This window comes from Callithrix jacchus, chromosome 19 (assembly GCF_049354715.1).
Source record: "Callithrix jacchus isolate 240 chromosome 19, calJac240_pri, whole genome shotgun sequence".
Taxonomy (NCBI): domain Eukaryota; kingdom Metazoa; phylum Chordata; class Mammalia; order Primates; family Cebidae; genus Callithrix; species Callithrix jacchus.
The window spans coordinates 24,786,622-24,809,367 of NC_133520.1; the positions used below are offsets into that span (position 1 = coordinate 24,786,622).

Below are 22,746 nucleotides of genomic sequence, written 5' to 3' on the forward strand. Positions count from 1 at the left end.
ATACTCTCCTCCTCACCGGCGCGGGAGCCTTGCTGTAATCCCCCGCCTCCCCATCTCCGACCGTGAGGGGCGCACTGGGTGGGGGAATGGGTAAATAATTGGCCCGAGGCCCAGTTTCCCGGCTCTCCCTCCACTTTCCCGCGGCCCGACTGCGCCCGGGGCAACGCAGCCCCTGGGGAACCTGAGACCAGGTAAAGTGGCCTCCGCCCCGTCCCGGGTCTGGCTGCTTCCCCTCGAACCCTTGCCTTCCAGGGACCAAGTGCGGGTTTTCTCCCTGAAGCTTAATCACCACCCCTATCCCCTGGCCGGGGCCTGGGAGGAAGAGATGCCCAGGCTCTCTTGTTGACCCCGTTGCGAACGCCGACCTTGAGCGCAGAATACTCTCCAGAGTGCTGGGTTCCTGACACCCAGCCCCGGAGCGCGGAGAGTGAGGGAGGGACAGGGAGGGGAAGGCGGGGACGCGGTGGGTGAACAATCAATGGCTTAGCCTAGTTTCCCCGCAGGAGCTACCGCCCATTCACCGTCTATGCAGGCACCAGCTGGCGGCAGCATCTTTTAGGTACAAGCTGCAGGGAGGCAAAGGCTGGCTGGGGGGCCAGGAGCCCAGGGCGCTCCGCGGGACTCCAGCCCCCCCGCTGCGTCCCAGCCGCTGGACGCTCTGGGCTTTACGAGGTTCAGTTACCGCAGAGTCCTCCATTAACACCTCCTCTGATTATTGAGAGTCTGGAAGGGCTGAACGCAGCTTCAGAGCGTTTCTCTGGGCACCGGCCCGCGTCTGTGCCCTCTGCCCACCCTTTCCTTCTCCCCCTCCCGATCTGGAAGCATAAACAGAAAATAAAAGACAGGTGGAGAGAGCTGAGGGTCAGAGGTGAGGGAATCAGATCAATTCCAACGGGGTGGCGGGGAGAGAGGAGGGAGAAAGTAATTTTCATTTAACACTTTATTTATTTATTTGGATTAACAGAGGGACACTCAGCGAGACGCGGGGACTGGCCTGCACCTCTGGCTGCCGCCTCCCGCCTTTCCTCGCCGAGAACTGAGTTCTTGTGGCGGAAACGTCTGACATCGGACCTCAAGGTAAGACCGATGAAGATGTTTTAGTCTGAGCAGCTTTCTGCCCTCGGAGCGCGCCCGGACGGCCAGGAGTTCCAGGGACGTCTTGGGAGCCTACCCGAGGAAGGGCGGGCTTTGCTCCAAGCCGCGTCCCTACCTGAGGTCTCCGCGGGAGGAGCGGTTTGGGCGCGCCCCACAGGCTGGGAGGTGCCTGGGGAAACCTGGCCGTACCGCCGGGCTGACGCGCGGCTTTTCTCCGCCAGTGCAACCACCATTACGGCGTGATCCACTCCTTTTCCTCTAAGAATGCTGAACGGTACCACTCTAGAGGCAGGTGAGTTATGCGCCAGGTTCCTTCTGATGTTCTCTGCCCCTTGGGCCAGTGCGTATATCATGTGAGTGTGTGTGCGTGTGTGCGCGCCTTCGTTGGGTGGAAGGAAAAGCAGTGTGTGTTTATCCTAAAAATTAAACCGCGCTTCGTAGGCTTAAAAATACACATTCTCTTTCAGAGTCTCCTGATAGGATTCCTCAAACCTTCGTCTCCCTCCTTTTCCTTTTCTCTTTAACTGCCCTTGACTTTCCTCAGGATCAGGGTCCGGGGCGCCAGGCGGAGGTCCTGGTGCCATTGATCCTCCAGTAGTCAGTGGCACAAGGGACGTGTCTTTTTCTTGGAAGGAATGGAACAGGGGGGCGAGAAGACATCGTTTCTCGCCCGTGTAGAGCTTAGCTGGAAACTGGCTTCACCCACATTTTGTTGTTGTTGTTCAGTCCTAACCCAGCGCAGCCGTTTCTGCGCCTGATCTCGGCGGACAGCGTGCGGGACTTCTCCCTTTATTTCTGGGGAAAGGAGGGCAGGCGGCGCAACACATCTCAGGTAAAAGGGCATCAGATTTCAGAAGGGTGGTATTCTAGACTTGGCGGCGGCTTCTTTGGAGAAGAACCCAGGGGCTACAGAGGACAGAGGTTTGAAGGAAACAAAAGCTGGCGAGAGGCTTTTTAGTCTCAAAGGGTGAGGGTAGGGAGAGAAATGCGCGAAAGAGCAGGGCCCTGGCCGGGGAGTAGCGCCCAGCGACAGGCTGGCAACGGTGCGCAGCTGGAGCGTGGCCTTGGGTCCCCCTTTCCTGGCAGCTGAGCTCCCCTGTCCCAGCTCTGCTTGGCTCACTCCCATTTGTCTTTAGGGAGACTCCCTGGAGTAGGACTGGATCAGAAGTACACCCGTGTAGCAGCCCCGGTATGAACCTGCCAACCTCAGTGTAGGGGGGCCTTTTGCACATAGAGAATCGCGGTCTCCACTGTCAAGAGAAAGGCCCCAGCGCGTCCTGGCCATCATCAGCTCACCTTCCATTCAGCGCTGCCCTGGCATCCAGGGCCAGATGGCAGGGCACTGGACGCATGGTTCCGAGCCTCAGGATGACACTGGCGTTTCACTGGGCCTTGGGGTGCTCAGGGCAGTGCCAGAAGCTGGATACTGTTTTAAGGGCTGCACCTTTCAGACCAAAGGGGCTCCTCAACCAGCTTAACCGGGTCTGGAGGAAAGATAATGCCTGCTTCTTTACAGGGCAAACTACAGGCACAGAATCATGGCCTCCAAAATTCAGGAAGAAAAAGACCTTAAGTCACCTTTGCTCTCAAAAGAGGCACATTTGTTGGGTCACTTCCTCTGTCGCAACCCTAACTGTCCCATGGGTTTACCTTCCCTTTCCTCCCCGCTGGGGAGTTCTACTGGGCTCGGGTTCTTTGCCCATGTGGACCTGCTTGTGCCCGGGTCAAGGGCGCTGCGGTCTTCTTGACCTTCATAGAGTTTCTGGGATCCCGAACTCCCAGTTCCAACTACTATGCTCCGCTAGAGTCCTGCTGTCCACTTTCCTAAAAGCGGCAACAGTAGCGGGATGGATGATGTCGGAATAGAACGGAAAGAAAGCTTAGTGGACTGCCTGTGCTCAGTTGTGGGGGAAAGCAGTGCTGGTGGAGGGGCCTGCCCCATTATTCCCGGTAGAGCTTTGAATTCAGAGGAGGCTTGAGATCCTATCCCCGAGGCAGGCGCGAGAGAGCCACATGCACCTGTCCCATGGAGTGAGCCAGGGGCTCAGCCCCAGGAACAGAAAACGTGAACTCCCAGATTTTTATAGAACACTTGTGGGCCATTCAGCCTAGAATTGGGAGAAGGGGGAACACTTTTGTTTTGTCCCCAGCCTTCAACCTCAGCCCCTCTGCTGGAGAGGTGAAAGGAGGCAGAGCTACAAAGATGCTCTCCTCATTTAAAGCTCTTAAAGTCCTTTGAGAATGAGGAGTGGAGGGAGCTCTTAGGCAATCTCTCTTGGGGACTTGAAGACAAAAAGAGTAGAACACCCTGGGCCACACACCCAATTTGAGGGCATTCCTTCCCACCCTTCATGGACTTCCTCCTTAGGAGATATGGGAGGAGGCAGGGCTAGACCCACCGGGACCTATTTCCGCAGAGCTAACAAGGACCTCCCAAACTCCAGCGGGCCCCCGACCCACCCCCAGCTTTCTCCAGATTTCCTGCAATCTCTGAGAAGGAAGAATCCTGGCAGTCTGCTTCTTTACGGGAAGTAGCAAAGGCCACTGGATACAGGAACTTACAATTTGGGTTTTATAAGAGCAGGCTTCAACTTGGAAACTGATTACAGAAGGTGTTCTGCCTTTCCTGTACCTAGATGATTAACGAATAAGTGTGGAATAGAAGAATGAATGGATGATTGGAGGGCTTACAGGACTTCCCTGTTTGGCTTCCCTGGAGACTGTTAAATTCTGGCTTTTTCCTGGTGTTATTTAACTTTCCCTGCATGCCGTCTCCAAAGTTTTATCTCTTGCAAGGAAACAGTGGCATTTTTGGGTTCTTTGCTGTTGATTTTGCTGAGCAGGCCAATATGCAACAAGAACCAAACCTAATTTGAAACACCCCCATTTTGGGGTTGGGAGAGGGTTTAGCACGAAGTAGTTAGACAAAGCAGGTTGCGGTCCTGTATTTAACTTTTTGCTTGAAGCTTCCTTGGGTGAATTGACTGTGGGGACTTCTCAGAGACGACGACTCCTCCTCCTCCTCCTCCTCCTCCCTCTCCTCCTCCAGCTCTGAGTCAGTTTAGCCTCTGACTTGTGTGAAGGCAATCTGCCCCTTTGTGAGAGGACCTGCTGTCTCTGAAAGGGCTGCTGCCCCCAGCCCCTCCTCAGGGCCCTTCTTGTGTGCACGTGGGTTTGAAAAGCTCATTGATTCCCATCCAAAGGGGCTAATTACATTACTTACAGTAAATAGCAGCCCTGCTGTCAGGTATAGCTGCCAAAGTAAGGAGGAGGGGGATGTCTCCGGCTTAGTTCACTTGATTGGCTTCATTTTTGTGTGAAATTGTGCTTTATGAGCTGTATTCTGGCACCCGGAGGACCTAAACTGCGTCCAGTCTGCAAATAACATTATTTTTGACCCTGAGAAAAAAGGAGGGGAAGCAGTGGAGTCTTGAGTTTCATGGAAGAGGCCACTCCGGCAGCCTCAGAAGGCAACGCTTTGGGACAGGAAGTCAGGCTGCTGCACCAGGGTCGTTTCCTCCCTCACTTTATTCCTGCCTGCCTTCCTTCCCCTTTTCCTCATTTTCTTTCTTCCTTTTTTCTTCCCTCCCTCCCTCTCTCCCTGGCTTCTCTCCCATCGTCTTTCTAGCTTTGGCCACAGTTCCCTGTCGGGCTCCCCCGGGCAGAGGGAAGCGGGTGTGCGGCCCGGCGGCCCCTCTGAGGTTTCTAGGATGTGCCAGGACACAGGTACCGCAGTCCCGGGAAAGGCGGCGGGAAGCAGTGGCGAACGCAGGCTGACGACGGGAACGAAAGGAGCCGAGAGCGGCCCGCGCGTCCTCCTCTCTGGGTAAAGCCACGTTGGTTCCTGCCGCCGCGCTGCGCTTAGGACCCCTAGGGGGCCTCCGGCCGTTTGAATGAATCGACAATATCAGAGTATTGTGGACACTTTTTAATGGGGCCGGGGAGGGGCCGCCGCTGCCGGGAACAGAGGGCGACAGAACAATCCCACCTCTTGTGAGGAGCAGGGCTGCCATTCTGCTTGTCAGTTCTCACCTTCCCCTCCTCCACGGCAAAGAGCCCCTTTCACACCCTTCAGAGTGTGCGGGTGCGCCCGGTTTTACAAGACCCCTGTCCTGCCAGGATAGTGGGAGCAGCACGCGATGGGGCTAGCGCCCAGTCCTGCGGGGGCAGGCGTCAAGCTCCCGGGAGTCCCCAAGTCGCTGCCCACATTGGCAAGTTTCAAATGAGACATCAGAATCTCCGGCAGCTTTCCTTCCAACCTGAACCAGGGAAGAGAATAAGCCGCCCTACGCCCAAGACGCAGCTGCATACCTATGTGTGCAGGTCCATGCTTTGTCCTCTATACTCTGATTTTCTCGAAGAAAATTGTTTTGCCAAAAGTAACCCTGAGAAATGGAGATGCTCCAAACGACCTTTTCACTTTGGAAGAAGCCAGCACCTAGTAGGGTCTCGGGCCCTCAAGAAGGTGAGCCAAAGGGATGAATTGCCAGACAGCTGCTTTTAAAAAGTGGGTTGAGGAAGATGGGATGGGGAGGAGAGGAACCAGCATTATTTCCACTTTAGTAAAGTGCTTACATTTCAGCTAAGTATTTATGTATTTCGGGTGACACTCCTGCAGGCTGAGGATGAAAAAGTCCACAAGGAGGAAACCCAAAATGTGGAGTTGATATTCTGTGTGCCCTGAGCCAAGGTCTGATCTTGAACTCGGATCAAATAGGCGGGTTCTAGGCCTCCTGCACCAGGGCGGGGACAACAAGAGCTCCTTTTCCCCTTTAAAACATGACTGCTGGGAACTCTTGGAAGGGTGTGTGTGTGTGTGTGTGTGTGTGTGTAGGTAAATGCCCCCTCCTCCTGCCTCCCCGCTCTCTATCCCCCCACCCCTTTGTAATGTTTGTCCTGCTTGCCCATCACCAGGGGGTTGAGAGGAGTATGACAGGTCTTTGTTGTCTGAATAAAAATCCGTGGCAGCTCCAGGGAGAGAACTCCTCCTACTAAATTATCAAAAATGGGCTGGCTTTAGTCTCTTAACAAATTGGACACGGCTCAGGCAGGAGCAGTCCCCAACCCAACCTACAGGCACTGGGAACTTGCAAGCAGCCAGGGAACACTGAAAATAGCACTTCTTTTTCTTTCTTTGTGTTCAAAACTATTTTCTTTCTTCACCAGATTTTGTTTTCCTCCCCCCGCTGCAGTTGTTTCCCATTAGTAACTCGATCTCTCAGAGCAGTAAGATTCGCCTTCTACGCCTCTTTTTCCCTCCGCCGTGTTTGTTTGTTTTCTGCACATCTCTCCTTCAGGGAGCAGCTGAACTTACCCCCTTCCCCAGTTTCCACTTCTTTTTGCCTCTTCCCGGCCCTCCAAGCAGACGGATTTCCACTCGGTCTCTTTCTTCTCCTCCTCTCTCTCCCTCTTTCCCTCCGTCCCCGAGCGTCTCTGCGCTCCCTCAGCGGGTCCCTAGCCTCCTTCACTCGGATGAGCTGAGAGCCCCAGGCGTGTGTATATGGAAATAGTGGGGTGCCGAGCAGAAGACAACTCGTGTCCTTTCCGCCCCCCAGCCATGCTCTTCCACGGGATCTCCGGAGGCCACATCCAAGGCATCATGGAGGAGATGGAGCGCAGATCCAAGACTGAGGCCCGTCTGGCCAAAGGCGCCCAGCTCAACGGCCGCGATGCGGTAAGGAAGGGCTCCGCCGCGGCGGTAGCCCGGCACCCCTGCGCCCTCGGTTAAGCCAAGCCGACTGCCTGGCCGGTGGAGGTCGGGGACGGCGGGTCGTAGAGACATCTGCTTGAGGCTGGTGGGTGGATTTTCTCCCGTCCACTTAAGTCCGCAGGGCTAAGAAACGGTCCCTTTTTCTGAATTGAAATGTCTGCACTAGCTGGCTATCCTCTGTAGCAGCCGATTCCGAAAGAGCAGGGAGAGGAGCTGGGAGGAGGAGTAGGGCGGTGGGGGCGTTCTCTTCCACAGACCTCGAGGTTCCTCGATTCCAGGGCTGGCGTCACCCCGGCGAGGATCCGCAGCTCCGAGGGCAAGCTGGGCGCAAGCGGTAGGAGGATGGCGCGCTGCCGCAGCGTTCTAGCCAAGCAGAAGCCCAGGTGGCCTTAGTCTCTGGGCCTGATGACCGGACCTTTGGAGTGGATTTGGACGCCACTGGGTCACTTCCAGTTTTCCAGAAGCTCGGGGCTGGCGACCCTAACCGAGAGATGTTTGTGGGTTCTGGCATCCCGACTCAGCCCCTCTATCGAGACAGCACTACGTTTAGCGCCGGGGCCGGACGGGTGTCATGTCTAGGGGAAAATCAAATAAAACTTACGGAAGAGCGCGCCCAGTAGAAACTCATGAACTTTATAACCCTTAAACAAGCTAATCAACTACCACTGTTTCTACTATCCATAATAATTAAGTCATGTCCTCTTAATAAAGAAAACCAATTACTTATCTAACTGCTTCCCTTACCAGGTTACTAACGGGAGGGGGGAAACTACAGAAGTCTCCGGAAATGATTTCAGCAAAACATAGCTGTGTAGATCCTTTGGTACCACACTAAGACTTGTAGCCGAAACTAATCAGGAGACTGCTCTAGCCTCGTCAGCGGGATTTTGGGTCCGGCCAGGCAGCCCAACTGGTGAAAGTGTCTGTATTTGTAACCGTCATTCAGTGCCGGCGCCCCTGGTCGGAGTAAGGGGCTAAACTGTACTTTTGCAGGCCCTCTGAAATTTCGTGGGGAAAGTACAACCCATTTCTGCCGGTCTTGAGGGACGTGTCCGGAGGTTAACTTCTTTTCCCCTTTTCTAGCCATTACGTTTAAAAACAAATAAACCCAAACCCAAATTTTGCAGCGGCTCTGGGGTCCTCAAGGTGGGGGCTTACCGTCCTCAGTCGGGCCAGTGAGGACCCAGGAGGGAAGCTTAACTTGGGCACTAAACAGATTTTCAAGACAAAGGTCTCAGGACGCCTGTTGCTGCTAGGGAAAGAGGGGACTGGACGCCTGTTGCTGCTAGGGAAAGAGGGGACTGTACAGAGGGGACTGGACAAGGGACCCTCTTTGGGAACAGGCACTTTACACCCTTATTGGGAACAGGACCAATAGCCCTGAAAATTAGGGAACAGCAGAGTCTGCCAAATATATCTCAATCAAAACAATGTCGACCAAGTTATGAACACAGGTTCAATAATCTCCCTTTTGCTTTTGATTTCAATGCTACTTATAAGAATTTAGAGAAATCGAATTATAATATTGTTTGTTTAAAAATAACCTGTGCTAGTTCAGATTTCCTTTCCCTCCCCAATCATTTCGGTGGTTTTATTTTGTGTGCGTCGAAAGCCACAATTTTTAGCTTGTAATTATTTGAATTAGGAAACTATCACCAAACTATAGTCAAAATTCTCCCAGTCCCTTTTAAGCGAGGCTCCGGATGGCCGAGATGTCTTGAGGTTAATAGTCCCGGGAGGACGCGAACGCCGGTTCAAGCAGACACGGAAGAAAGCGAGCAAGCCGCAAAGGGAGAAATGACAAATGTTTCCCCCCGCCCCGCGACATCTGCCTTTGTGCAGTGGCCCCTGGCCCCTGCCGCGCTCCGTGCACGCCCTGGGATCGCTCTGCCTGGGGGAGAACCCCGCGTCCTGCGGCGACACCGCGCGCCCTTCTCAGCCTTGCGGTGTGCTTGCTTTGCAGGGCATGCCCCCGCTCAGCCCGGAGAAGCCGGCTCTGTGCGCCGGCTGCGGGGGCAAGATCTCGGACAGGTACTACCTGCTGGCTGTGGACAAACAGTGGCATCTGAGATGCCTGAAGTGCTGTGAATGTAAGCTGGCCCTTGAGTCCGAGCTGACCTGCTTTGCTAAGGACGGTAGCATTTACTGCAAGGAGGATTACTACAGGTACTCCCCTATACCCCCACTTCTTACGCCCGAGTACACCTGGCGGGTCCATCTGTCTGAGCCTGGAATCCCCTCTCCGTCCCCCATCTTTTGCCCCATTCTGGGTGCGGTTATCATTTCGGAGACTAGGGAAACCCACTGCACAAGCCTTCAAGCTGCACTCTCCCTGACCAGTGGTAAGGATGGGTGGGAGGGACATTCAAGGTCTAGCGCGTTATCAGCGAATACCACGCTCTCCCATCACTTCTCAGCTTGGCTGGCGGAACTTGGGGGAATTTGGGGAAGAGTAATTGACATGGTCTCCGTCGACCGAGATTTGAATGGGTTTTTGTTTTCCGCTTGCTACGAATTGGGCAAGTTCTGCGCCTTGAAACTGAACTGGTGGCCCGAGAAACAGCAACGGAGAATTAGCTTTTCGCAGGTGGCAGGAGACTTTGTAAATGACTATGACAAGGAATATATGCCATTGCTAAAACCCAAGCCACTCAGTTCCGAGTTCCCTTTATCGCGAGTTACAACCATGTCCGCCAGATTGGAGAGAAAACTCAGCAGCAGGCGTCTTTATTGATTCTTCTCAGTTATGTTTCTGGATTGAGAAAGACAGAACTATGTGCAGGTGACCTAGCTTCACTCTCAGCCCAAGCAAGAGAAGTGGTTAAAAAATAATAACCTTAACTCTACAAAATTGTCGTTTTCCAGAACTGTGTCCACACATTTCCCCGCACACTCGCACATCCAGGAATAATTATATCTTCCTTCATTCACAGAATATTTTGTAATTGAGTAAGTGTTTTCACTTGGCATGGCAATTTAATATTCTAGTGCTGTGAGTTAGCTAGTGCTGGTTTGCTTTTAATTTTTAAATTTTAAATTTTAACTTTATAGAGAAGAAAACTAAGGCTTAGTTGCCCGATTCTTCTGACTTTCATGTAAGGATCCTTTGTCTCGGTTCATCGGAAAAGGTCGATGAGCAAATACAATTAATGCCCACTGTCCTGTCCTCCTGGAACCCTCCCAGGTCTCAGTCTCAGGCCACTGAAGACACAGCCCAGGCGTCGCGGGTGGGAGATGGCTCTGCCTTGCTTCAACTAGCGCCCTGACTCAACTGTTTCCTTCCAGAAGGTTCTCTGTGCAGCGATGTGCCCGCTGCCACCTTGGCATTTCCGCCTCGGAGATGGTCATGCGCGCCCGAGACTCTGTGTACCACCTGAGCTGCTTCACCTGCTCCACTTGCAACAAGACTCTGACCACGGGCGACCATTTCGGCATGAAGGACAGCCTCGTGTACTGCCGCGCCCACTTCGAGACCCTCTTGCAAGGAGAGTATCCACCGCAGCTGAGCTACACGGAGCTGGCGGCCAAGAGCGGCGGCTTGGCCCTACCTTACTTCAACGGCACGGGCACCGTGCAGAAGGGGCGGCCCCGGAAGCGGAAGAGCCCAGCGCTGGGAGTGGACATCGTCAATTACAACTCAGGTGTGCCTCCTACCCTCACCCCTAGCTCAGTCCCGGCCTCAGTTTCCCTGAGGAAAATTCGTAGAGTTCCTTCCCAGTCCAAGGTCTTGCTGCAAGAGGGTGTTTTACCGAAAGCCTCTGTTCTCACTACAACTCCCTCTCACTCTGAAGAAAGGGAGAGAGGGAGAAGGAGGGGGAAGGGAGGGAGAGGCAGCACTTTATTTAGGTGGTGGCAAAAAAACACATTCATAACCATGAGGCTGTAGTGACTTCCCTCAAACAGGCAGAGCCAAATCCTTGCTGCCCATTAGTTAATGAGCCCATTAGTTTCTGGCTCCCAGTTGGAGCAAAACAGCCCCAGGGCAATTCCTTTGTGGAGGCCAAATTATAGATCCTGGAGGAGGTTTCCTGAATACTGAAGGAAAAAAAATCTTCAGGGCCCAACCCCAGTCTGTCTAAGGGGTCAGAGGCTGTGGTCACCAGCCCAAAGTTAATCAGGAACACAGTTGGCAAGAGTGTTGAAAAACGTAATCCCTGATCTTGGCAAAAGGCCGCTGTAGGGGTGGGAATCCCTCTCCACAGCTGAGCTGGTCTGTCTCTTTCCTAAATCAGGATATTCATCCAGGCGTCTCATTCCCAGTGTGATAGACCATCCAGACATCCAGACCCCTGGCAACCCGAATGAACCTTCAGGTCAGGCCCCCTGAGGAGGCTTAGTGGTATCTCAGGCCATTCATCTATACTCAACCACCTCTCCAGTAAAAACAAGTCCAGAACACATTCTTCCTTGCTTTGGGGAACACACCTATCATGTATCAATCTCTCACATGCAGCAGTTTCACACTCTTGGTAGCCTGTCCCCACTTCCCATTCTCCAGGTGAGGATGGTGATTGGCCCTACAGATGATACTCTAACTCTGAGCAGAAGAGAAGCTCTTCCTGAGTCCCAGTCATTGGAAAAGAGGTTTCAGAAAGCCCTGGCTAACTTTTTGGGAGCCCTAAGGACTTTCAGTGCCCTGGTCCAGACCTGGCTGAGAATCTCAGCAGACTGACACCCAGGACAGGGGAAACCATTCTGCTGGAAGGGACCTTGAGGACTATTATGGCAACCCCACTCTATTACCACAAACGCTCCAGAAACCAAACATGGGCGCCCCAGAGCACGGGATCCTGCCTGTTTTTCTCTTCGGTTCCCAAGGCCCGGTATGATGCCTGATGTTGCTGGTCAGTGGTAAAGCACAGTGTCCAGCCAGTTAAGTGATTGGCCCAAGATCACACAGCCAGTGTGAATTTGGAGCTAAGAGTCCGGCTCTGAGTTTGGAGTTTTCAGGGGAACGCACACAGGATGAGCAGCCGCTTCCTCAGACCTCCCTTAGGTTCTTTCCTGGGGTTCTCTACCGCCTGATGTAACTGAAGAGGAGAATTCTTTGTGGGCAAGCACAGTGGGTGGCCTTGCAGGGAGCAATGGGGAATGCTGTGCAGCACTTGTCCCTAGGGGGTTCAAGCCAGGGTCGCTGAACAGAAGGAAAAGGACCTGCCGACTCACTGCAGATCTCACTGGGGTCGGTCAGTCTGTGCAAGGGAAGCAGGCAAAGCCCCGGGTTTTGCCAACCCTTGGTAGTGTCCATGCCCTCACAGTGGCCCCTGCTGTGCTGGGGCAGGAGATTTGGTTAGGGGCCACTTTGCCCAGTAGGCTTACTTCATCTTCTTTGATGCCTGGTCCCCGGGGCAGGGCAGGCAGGGCACTAATTGTTCTTTATTAATAGAAGATGACATTGGAATCTCAAGCCACTCACCAAGGCCCTAATGAGAGAGAGAGAGAGAGAGAGAGAGAGATAGAGAGAGAGAGAGCGCCACTCATAGAAAAAACTATGGATGGAGTTTTGTGAAAGAAGGGCTCTCTCAGCCCAGATAAAAAGCCGAAGGGTGAGGATTTCTAGCCCAACAGTGGGCAAGCCTGACTTTTGATTGTTTATTTAATCTAATTAGCTAAATTTGATTTCGCCTTGGATCTTACTTCATGTTAGATAGATCCAAGGAGCTTTAAGAACAGTAGAATTTAGAGTATTTTACTTCTCTGAAAATAACTAGAGAGTACAAATGTATTTTTAAGAAGAATGCAAGTCTCCTTCTGAGCCACTTAGGTCTTTAGTTTGCAAATTCATGCTGCTACAATTTGAAGAGAAGTTTGCTTTTGTCTTGTTCCCAAAGGAGGGAAAAATTGCTGAGGCCCCCTTAATCTAACTTTGTACCTCCCACCACTACAAACTGGATGCATCTTAGTTAACATCTACTCCATTCTTTCTGTACTTTTCCCAGAGATACTAGTAAATAGTATATATATTTTAAAGATCAGGTTAAAATTATCTATGGGAATTGGTTTGAAGATGCCTGACCAGAAATCAGCCCATCATTTAAAGCGGTGCTTGTGAATCTAATGCCACTTTGCTACAGAACTAGGGAAAGAAACCCTTCAGCAAATTAAACATATGTTAAAATGTAAAAAATAAAGTTAATCAGTTTTAACTCATTATTTTAGCCTTCTTTGGATTTTATCTGCCATCTCTTATTAAATGTAAACAAGTCTCATAAAGGGTAAGGTTGATACTAAACCAAGTATAATTTACCCAATGCTATGTTTTAAAAATGTGCAGAAAACATGTTTGTGGTTCAAAGAATCTCAGAGAAGTTGTGAAACTTGGCAAAGACCAGCTAGTGCCTGACATAGGGCAAATGCCTTTTAATGAGAATATCCCTAGTTTCGTTTATCTCTCTGTGCACATTAATCAGGCAGATATTTTGGAAAGAGACGAGGGAAGTTTACCTGAAATGCTAGCTTGAAATAAAGCCCTCCAGGGATGAGAAGAAGATTTGGTTTAGGATAGGAAGCTCTTATTTGTGTAATTTAAACATTAATTGAGAGAATAAACTTTTGCTGCTTCTCAAAATATCCTTTCCTTAGGTCTTCTCTTCCTATCCAAACTTCGAAGGCTCCTGGTGGTTAAATTAGCCTGGTACTGACCCCTAGTGGTCTTCCAGGAATCAGTTAATTCTCAGAAGGTTACATGCCGTCACTGCAGACACTCCCTTTAGGGTGGCTGACCACTGCATAAGTGACTGGAGATAAAATACTTGACCTTCTCATTAACTTTATAATACTGGATGTGAACTTACAGGCAGATATTTAAGACAGTTTTAAGAGTTATCATTTCATCTCATAGTTCGGGGAGTGGGGGAATCCCCTATGGCTTTAGAAACAGGCCTTGGAGACAAATGGTCATTTGCAAGTTTACATAATGCATGTGTAGTTAAACATAAATAATATCAGATAATGCACTGTTACTCTGTAGAAGAAATAAGTCTCTCTATTAAGTTGTGTAACATGAGAAAACAGTCACAGGAAAGTCACATATAGTAATATCTGTTTAATAAAGACCCAACAAGCTATCTCCTTATACATTGGATTGTGTATTTTATGTGGAAACAGAGGCTATAACTGTATTTAACACACTAAAGTGCTCTTCTGAGTTTTAATCAGCAATAAAGGATATAGAATGCGTATTCAGGGAAGGAATTTCATCAAATCTTACAACAACTATTTTTCATAAACTTCATTTTAAGAACTAATGATTATAAAGTCAGGTTGGGAATCATATTCATTTTTATATATTACCCTGGTATGTAGTAGGGGGAAAGATGGCTAAGGGGATTATTTAAACACCAAGTCTTCTGTCCCAAGTGTAAAATTCAATTTGATGTGTTGTTCAGGAAAGATTACATGTTACATATGATAGAAAAGAAATCTTACTTGAAGAACCCTCCAATGACTAATGTGTGCCTCTTTGGCTATTTTTTGTGGGTATATTTATAATCTGGTTCTGAAATATGGCTCAGTTTACTGGAGACAAGTATAGTTTTATAGTAGGTCATAGAGATGCTGTTTCATCCATTTGAGGGTATGAAAGGGCAATTCTGTAGAATATTTGAACTTGACATATCCCCACTGGGCCAAAATAGGATAAAATGTAATGCATACTCTTTCTGTTATCTCTGAATATATGCTACTCTTTCTGGTGGAGTTTAAGAAGCCTATGTTTCACATTCGAATGTATATATCTGACTTGGATTCCACTTCAAGTTATATTAATTTTGCATTAATACTCACTTGTAATTTTACTGATGAACAAAGGGCCTGACATCTTGACTGAATGCTTCTTGAGCTCCTGCCCCTGTGTTTGATTCAGGGAATCAATCCAAAGGTGAATATGGTATAGTTATTTCCCTCAATGAACTCACCTGCTCTTTTGCCAAGTGTGTCCTCCTGCTTATTAGTCTTATGGAAACACAAAGGAGGCATTTGTTTGTGCCTAGTCTTTTTACACTAGGAATTTCTAGTTAAGTGAGTTTTATATGTGGCTGACCTCTTGGCTGATGACTATAAAACACGTATTTCTGTAAATATGTTGATTTGCTGAATATTTATTAAAAAGTGATTCTAACTCTATCTAGCAGGCAGACAATACTTTGTTAAGCAGATTGGAAGAGCTCATATTAAGGGATGCCTCCCATTTTTAAGATTCAGGTTTCTTTCTCCCTGGAATGACATGATCAGGATAGTTTAACATTTTTTATTATAAAGCAGTGCAAGACAGGATGATCAGATCTAAATTTATGTCAGATAACTATCTGAAGGAAGGGTTTAAAGAAAAAAAACTGCCATGCTCTTTAATTTGTGAAGTTGACTGAATCAGTAAATATTTCACAAAAATGTTTTCATTTTGCAATTGTATTTCCTATGCAGAGCCAGTAGATTCTTGGAAATGACCCTTTAAATGTGTAGCTTTACATCCTGGGGATAATGACTTTCTGGCTGGTTTCAAAGACTGGGTTGTTTTGCCCTGGGTGCTGAGCAAGTCTTTGTAAGAGGAGAGAAAATGCCGCCCTCTCTCTGCCAGGCCAGCCAGGGGCACAGCTCACATCCCACTTGCACACATCTGGAGCAAAAGGGACTAAGATCTGAGCCTAGAAATAAGCACCATCAGTGTCTCTCAACTGTGAGCTGTGGGGAGCGCTTCAGGCATAAACCGTGTGAAGACAAGTCTGGGCTCATTCTCTTTCAGGAATATTTATTAAAATCACTCCAGGGGAAAAATATTTTCTTTCTGGTATAGCCCTATGTTAACCAGTCATAGCTAAAAGCTGAAACAAATAATATTCTTATGTTTACATAAGAAATTCACAAATTTGAAATTTCTAACTTCTCCCCACTTTTCAGCCTTTTCTAACCTTTTCCTGACTGAGAGCTCCAGCAATATGAGAAAAGGCTAACCATTGGAACTGACCTAGATGCTTCCTTAGTTATTGGGCTCTCAGAAACTTTCAGACTTGAGAACGTGTTAATACTTTTTTCCTTACTCCTCGTGACAAAAAGCAATACCTTCAGACAGCGTGTCTCATTCCAGAAATACAGACAATAGGTAGAGTCTTAAAGCACTGTGAGTGAAGGCAGTGGGGAGCTGGTACTCATAACTGTGTTAGAAAAGGGTTTCTTCTTCTCACTCCCACTTTACTACTTAGGGTTTGTTCATATTCTCAAATTCTTCTAGCAACAATTAAGCCAAAGATAGGATTGCATTAATGTTTTTCTATTACATAAACTTTGGTTGTATCTACATTAACAGATGAGTTTGGCTCACTTTAGCAATTATCTTCTTTCTTTTTGTTTAGATACTATTCATAATTGGGTTGACAGCCTTTTTCACTGCTGCTTTATTACCACAGCAGTGTCATACAGCCTGCCATCATGTCAGCGAATGCAAGAATTTCCATTGAGCAGTTGTTTTGTTCACTGTTACTGCAACAGGTTGTAACGAGAATGAGGCAGACCACTTGGACCGGGACCAACAGCCTTATCCACCCTCACAGAAGACCAAGCGCATGAGAACCTCCTTCAAGCACCACCAGCTCCGGACCATGAAATCCTACTTTGCCATCAACCACAACCCAGATGCCAAGGACCTCAAGCAGCTTGCCCAGAAAACAGGCCTGACCAAAAGAGTTTTGCAGGTAAGACACGTTCCATCATTGACTGTGCATACATTTCCCTTCCCCTTGCCAGTGAAAATAGTGCTTTTCCCTATATTGCTTCTTACCAGTTTATGTTACCTATCTCCCTAGAGGGTGTACTGAGATTTTGCAAGGGCTTCCTGGGTGCCCAGCGACCCAGGGTCTTTTAAATAGAGCCACATTCTCTCTGCATATGTCGACATGGGCCCTCCAAAGGCAGCACAGCTTGTCTCACTGCTGTGCAAATGCAAGTGATGTTATTTGCACAGGCTGTGGCTCTATGGATTTCCATTAATATTATGCTCAGTGCACAGACTTGAGAGGGACCTGTTGGTGCTGTCTTAACTCAGCAAACTTTTGGCAGCCTCACTCACCTTCCAACTTCAGGTGGATCCTTTTTTCCACTCCTGAAAAGCCAAAAATATGGTTAGTGTTTCAGCAACCAATTGGAGCAAGTATTTTCCTGCCTTAACAAACCATAATTAAAAACAAAATACTGGGAGTTAGTTCTGCTGTCCGATTGATTTACTAAACTTATCATGGTAAGAACATATAACTAAGAAATTATAATAGGTTGCTGTGCCTGTGAGCTTCTCTCACTTCTTGGTGACAAATAGCAGGCATGTTAAATTCCACTAAACAGTTTCAGGCTGTGTGAGGTCTGTGGCCCTTCCTATGTGAAGAATATTCACCATGTGTTAGGCTCACGAGTGGCTTGAAGTCTGTTTCAGGGATGTTCATTTCATTCGAGTGATTCTTACTTTGCCATAGTTTCAATGGCCCTGCTTCCTCCCCTTCTCAAAAGATAACAGTTGAGGAATCACACTATATTTCCCCCGCTTTATCACCATGTGTTCATTTCCATGATATACCCATGTAAGCCTCAGTTGTTCCAAGTGGCACTTGTTAATGCGAGAGGGTGGAATAAGTGCAGCTGAGAGAGAAAAAATCCGTAGTGTTACTTGAATAACTCTGTTTTAAAAGAAAGAAAACAAAAGCCCCTTTCCTCCCCCCAAAAATAACAATTATATTTGAAAGGAGAGACAAATATATTTAAAAAAAAAAAAAAAGAAAGAAAGGAAAAGAAAGAAACAAGAAAAAGTGAGAGAGAAAGAAAAGAAATATAAAAATGAACATCGGTAAAGAAATCAATTGGGATTGGTTTGCAGGTTTGGTTCCAAAACGCACGAGCCAAATTCAGAAGGAACCTTTTGCGGCAGGAGAATGGGGGTGTTGATAAAGCTGATGGCACGTCGCTTCCGGCCCCGCCCTCAGCAGACAGCGGAGCTCTCACTCCACCCGGCACTGCGACCACTTTAACAGACCTGACCAATCCCACTATCACTGTAGTGACAGCCGTGACCTCTAACATGGACAGCCACGAATCCGGAAGCCCCTCACAAACTACCTTAACGAACCTTTTCTAACATTGGTTTTTTTTTTTTTTTATTCTTCCTCTTCTTTTTATTATTATTATTATTTTATTATTTACAAGACTTTTTTTTTTTCCTTCTAACCCACAAGATATTTGGGGAATAAAAATAACAGCTTGGTGTGTAGCATCTGCAGCCACTTGGCAAATGAGTTTACAGTATTGTCTCCTTTAAGTGAATATATTTTGTCTATAAAGTGTATTTGGATTTTTAAAAAAATTAATTAGGTCTTTCAGTTGATAAGGAGAGTTTTTGAATAGTTCTAATAAGTGCCTCTTAAAATTATATGTTACTTATTTCCAGAATCTCGAAGAAAAAAAAAGAGTGGTATTATTATGGGCAAATAATCATATTCCCAGTTAAATGATTAGGTTAATAAAGAACCAGATAATTAAATAGTTAATTTTTAAATCTTGCAATTGTACGTGTGATTTATGGAATTTTGAAAACATTACATTTAAAAATTTTTAAAGTGAAAACTTGTTTTGAGTATTTTTATTTCTTAACTAAACTGTTAATTTAAATGAGGAATACAGACATTTTAAATAGTAATGATTAATTAGGTGGGAGATCTATTATAGGAATATGAGTTTTCCTTCTCTTAGGGATGTAGAACTCAAAAAACTTTTTTCTTGGTTGTTTTTCAGCATTTGAAAAATACTTAAGCTCCCTGTGTATCCATGAAAACTCCGCATAGATTTTGACATTTCATACTTTTAACCTCCTAAAGTGAAAAACAATAGCTTGGAAGCCATTCTTTCTAAGTTACTTTTTTTTCCCAGGGAAAATGGAAATAAGCAAAATATAATTTTTTAAGAAGTAAAATCAGTATAATTAAATTAATAGCTCTAATAATTGGGTTCAGCTGTACCATGATATTGTATCTGGCATTCTATATGAATAATGTTAAAAAAAAACCCAGCCTGGTAGACTAATACCAACAATTTGTTTTGTTTTGTTTTATTTTATTTTGGCATAGGTTGACTTATGTATTGAAAATAACTTTTCTGATACTAGAGATTTGAAGTTATTAGTCTTAAAGTAGATAAACTCAGAAGCCTTGTGGATGCTGATCTGAATATATTTCCTAGTTTACAGTAGCATTTTTTTTTCTTTTAATTTAAGCTAAAATCTGAATGGTCTGGGCAGTGGTGAACGTTCATCTATTGTGCTTCTGTTGTAGTTAAATACCAATTAGATTGTGGATTTCCTAAAAAAAATAAAAATAAAAATAAAAAAGAAGTCAAGATATATGTCTTGCTTTGGTGGATTGTTAAGAATAACTTTGCACATATTCTCCACTTTTTGGACCCCTTACATCTCCTTTGGTGGTCCAAGTGGCTATTTAATAGATTTTAAAGGTGTCCTTCTGGCTGTATAAATGTGTGGTTACATATTGACAGTTCACTGCCCACATTAAAGTGCATTATTGTAACTTTTGCTCAGGGTCTTTAGAAAATTAGCACAGAAAGTAGCTTATTTTTTAAAAAAAGATGATGGAAGATAAGTTAACACTGTAACAGAAGAAAGGTGTGATTGCCATTATATATTTAGCAAGTATGGTTATCATCTTATATGGAGCTTAAATCTTGACTTTTCATATTTCTATTACATTTTGGGCATTTACCACTAACCAGACCAAACAACCTTGGTAAGGCTGAGATCTTATTAATACACTTTTACAGGTAAAATATTGACACTTATAAATTTTGTTCTTTGACAGAACAATATATGGTACTATAGATCTACTTTATTAAGTAGACTAATTATAACTCAGTTCTCCTATGTGCCTTATGATATAACTTGGAAGTAAGTTTGTGAAAAATCAGGATATATGTGTTGTTTGTTAAATTAACTGTTTTAAGCCCTTTTGACACCTCACTAGTTTTGTACTGTTTTACCTCTTATTTCTGAAACTCTTTTTATGGTGTATCCTGTTAGAGAGGACAAACATGTCATAGAAAGCAGTTGTGCACTCTTTCAAATATAGTTGATAAATTCAATAATCTTATATATTGAGCTTCGTGTTTATAGTACAGTAAGTGGTCTAGCAAAATTGTCCATGTTTCTTTGTTTATTGATAAATGCATTGTATAGAAACTATTTCCCCTAAATATTTATGGACCAAACAATTGTGATATATCCTATTAAATTTGTGTGAATAAACCATTTTGAATCTAAGGAGTTTTATTTCCCATCAGTTTTATTTAAGTTTTAATTGTACTAGTGTGTTCCAGTATCTATATGTAAAAGCTATTCAAATGGTAATACAAAATTTTTAGAAATTAAACATACAAATAGTTTTTAGATTTCCAAACTTCTGATTCAGATTAAATGTTACACATTGTTGCACATGCAATGTAATTCAGTCTAGAAATACTTTAAATATATTTGCTTATAATAAAAGTAATGCCCCACTGATTTGACTCAGTCTAATTTTTAGAATAAAAAGGCTAATTAGCAGATAAAGTAATTGCATGGAAATAAACCTTAAATATGATTAAGATTTTATGTTAGGTCTATTGAGCACAAGTGGATATTTGTAAATCTAAATAGAAATTGCAGACCCCTAAAAGCCAAGTTGCTCTGTAGTTAATAAATTGTCACTATGATTTTTTTCAGGGAGAACAAATCTTGGGGCATTACAGCCAAACATCCCGACGTTTGAAAATTCCCTAAAGTATTAAAAGAAGGGGAAAAGTTTGATCGGAAATCCACTGCAGTGAAGACAAAGACACTATTAGGTTATGATAATCATACATTAAAAAATTTATTGAGCCAAAAAAAAAGAGAGAGAGAGAGAGAGAGACTTAAATGTCATTTACTAAATGTTAACAAAACTTGTATTCTTTATGGTGTCTAACACAACTGAAGGCTTAAAATTATATGGTTTAAACAAAATTAGATAAACCATGTACAAAACCAGAGCAACCTGGCAGTAATATGCCCACCCCATATTTGAAAAAAAATTATTATTGAAAAAACTTTCACACATTTGTCAAGCACAAATAGTTGTAAAATAAAGTCCAAAACATTCATTTCACCTGCTTGCTAATGTGTATTAGTCCTGTTAATGGCATTTACCAATTGTAAATTCAAAGAAAAGCTATCACTCATTTAAGAGTATAGGGATCAAAACCCAGTAATTTTAGTATTATTGTTTATTACTTCCTTTTTAAACAGAAATCTCTGCATGCACTTTTACATCTGTCACCTCTAGTGTACACCTCTGTATGATGACTTATCTTTGCTGTTTCTTGTATGATAAATAGCTTTCATTAATAAACATTTATTTGATGCAAACATAGTTAACTTTATGTTAAACACACACTGTTGAAATTAATTTTGAACACTGTTAAAGAGGCAGCACAGTACATTTACAACTTGTTATACTAATAAAAAATACAAACAGCATAATGAGATTAAATTCTGGTAATCTAGGTTAAAATTACTTACTTGGTTTTTACCTTTTCACGACTTATTTTCATTTGTTGTATTCAATTGCCACATGTATTAAAAGTAAAATCAAAGTGAACACAAATTACAACAAAATAAATCTTAGAATAGACTATTGTATAAAATTTCAGCAACTTTTTTAGATTACTAGGGTAAAATTTATAGATCCTATGTGAGTTTACATGTTTGCTATGCAATGAACAAATTTATTGAAGTATACAAATATATTCTGAACTATAAAAAGATTCAATCTTTGCATAGTTCAAGTTACATATGATTATTACAAACACAGGAGCAAATGGAAAGACACAAATATTTAGGAATGAAGTTGTTTTTAATTGTTAAAGGGAATATTTGAAGAATAAAATTTTAGCTATTCCTATTTAGCTTTATATCCAAAGCATATGTTAAACAAACTAACATATAAATACTTTCCAGAAAATTTTTCATTATGATGAAATTTTTATTATATACAAATGAACCCTATGTAAATGATGTAACTTTTATGAATGACAGACATTAAATATTTCACTTACATGTATTCTTAGAATTTTGAATGTTTTCTTAAATGCTTTCACTTCTTGAATACTAAAAAGAAAAAACTTTAAAGGAGAGAGAGCAACTTACTAATAAAAAAAAGAAAAGCAATGCACCATGACAAGTAGACTATTTTGAGTGATCATGAAACATGTTGGTTTTGTCAGTAACTTGAATGTTTATGCCTCATCGAAACCTCATCCGCCGCTATAGCAACTTAAATATATTTTCCAATGCATTTCCAGCCAGTTTATTCAAATCTTTGCCCTACAGCCTTGCCTTCTTTCCCTGTTCTGTCACCTATGGCAATTTCATTTAGAAGTATTTTGGAACTTCGCCTGGTTTTACAGACCTTTAAATATTTGTCTGGTATGTGAGATGCAGGAAGAGACCAGAGAGGAAACGAATATAACTGAAATTAGACATCTGAAAAAAATAATACAAATTTGAAACAGGCACATTTTTTAAAACTTAAAAAAAAAAGTAGAAAGGAGTACTAATTATGTGAGTGGGAAGAGAAAGCGTGTGATGCAGAGTTGGAAGGTCTATTGCACTTCACTGTGATGTAAAGCAGTCTTTGAGTCTGGGCAACTGCACACTTACTGTTTAGTGTGGAATAGAAAAATGTGGACCTCTTAGCTGAGAGCAGGGCACTAAATTTTCATAGCTTCTACCTCCCAATTGCCTGGGTTAGTCTAACTGCTGGCAGATTGATCTTGGGCAAAAAGCTTCACTGAGAGTTAGTGTCTGTGTGCTTTGGTTGAACAGCCACCTTAATACTGACTTATGTACTGGATAGGATTTTGATACCTCAAATAAGGGTAAAACT

General features: G+C 44.9%; 1 protein-coding gene across 8 annotated transcripts; it reads left to right on the plus strand.

Annotated features, from left to right (window-relative positions):
• On the plus strand, positions 1-21,227 carry LHX9 (LIM homeobox 9). 8 transcript variants are annotated; one of them, XM_035280745.3, is made up of 8 exons: positions 558-868; positions 965-1,077; positions 1,317-1,387; positions 6,651-6,769; positions 8,769-8,971; positions 10,091-10,446; positions 16,289-16,491; positions 17,661-21,227. In XM_035280745.3, the coding sequence occupies exons 3-8, from the start codon at positions 1,360-1,362 to the stop codon at positions 17,916-17,918; spliced, it is 1,167 nt and encodes a 388-aa protein (XP_035136636.1). In that variant the 5' UTR covers positions 558-868; positions 965-1,077; positions 1,317-1,359; the 3' UTR covers positions 17,919-21,227. The 8 variants fall into 8 exon arrangements, with proteins under 8 accessions (XP_035136639.1, XP_035136636.1, XP_035136642.1 ...); XM_035280751.3 differs by having other exon boundaries at positions 20,547-21,227; XM_035280748.3 differs by lacking the exons at positions 558-868; positions 1,317-1,387 and adding an exon at positions 1-191 and having other exon boundaries at positions 17,661-20,713.
• The last annotated feature ends 1,519 nt before the right edge of the window (positions 21,228-22,746 follow it).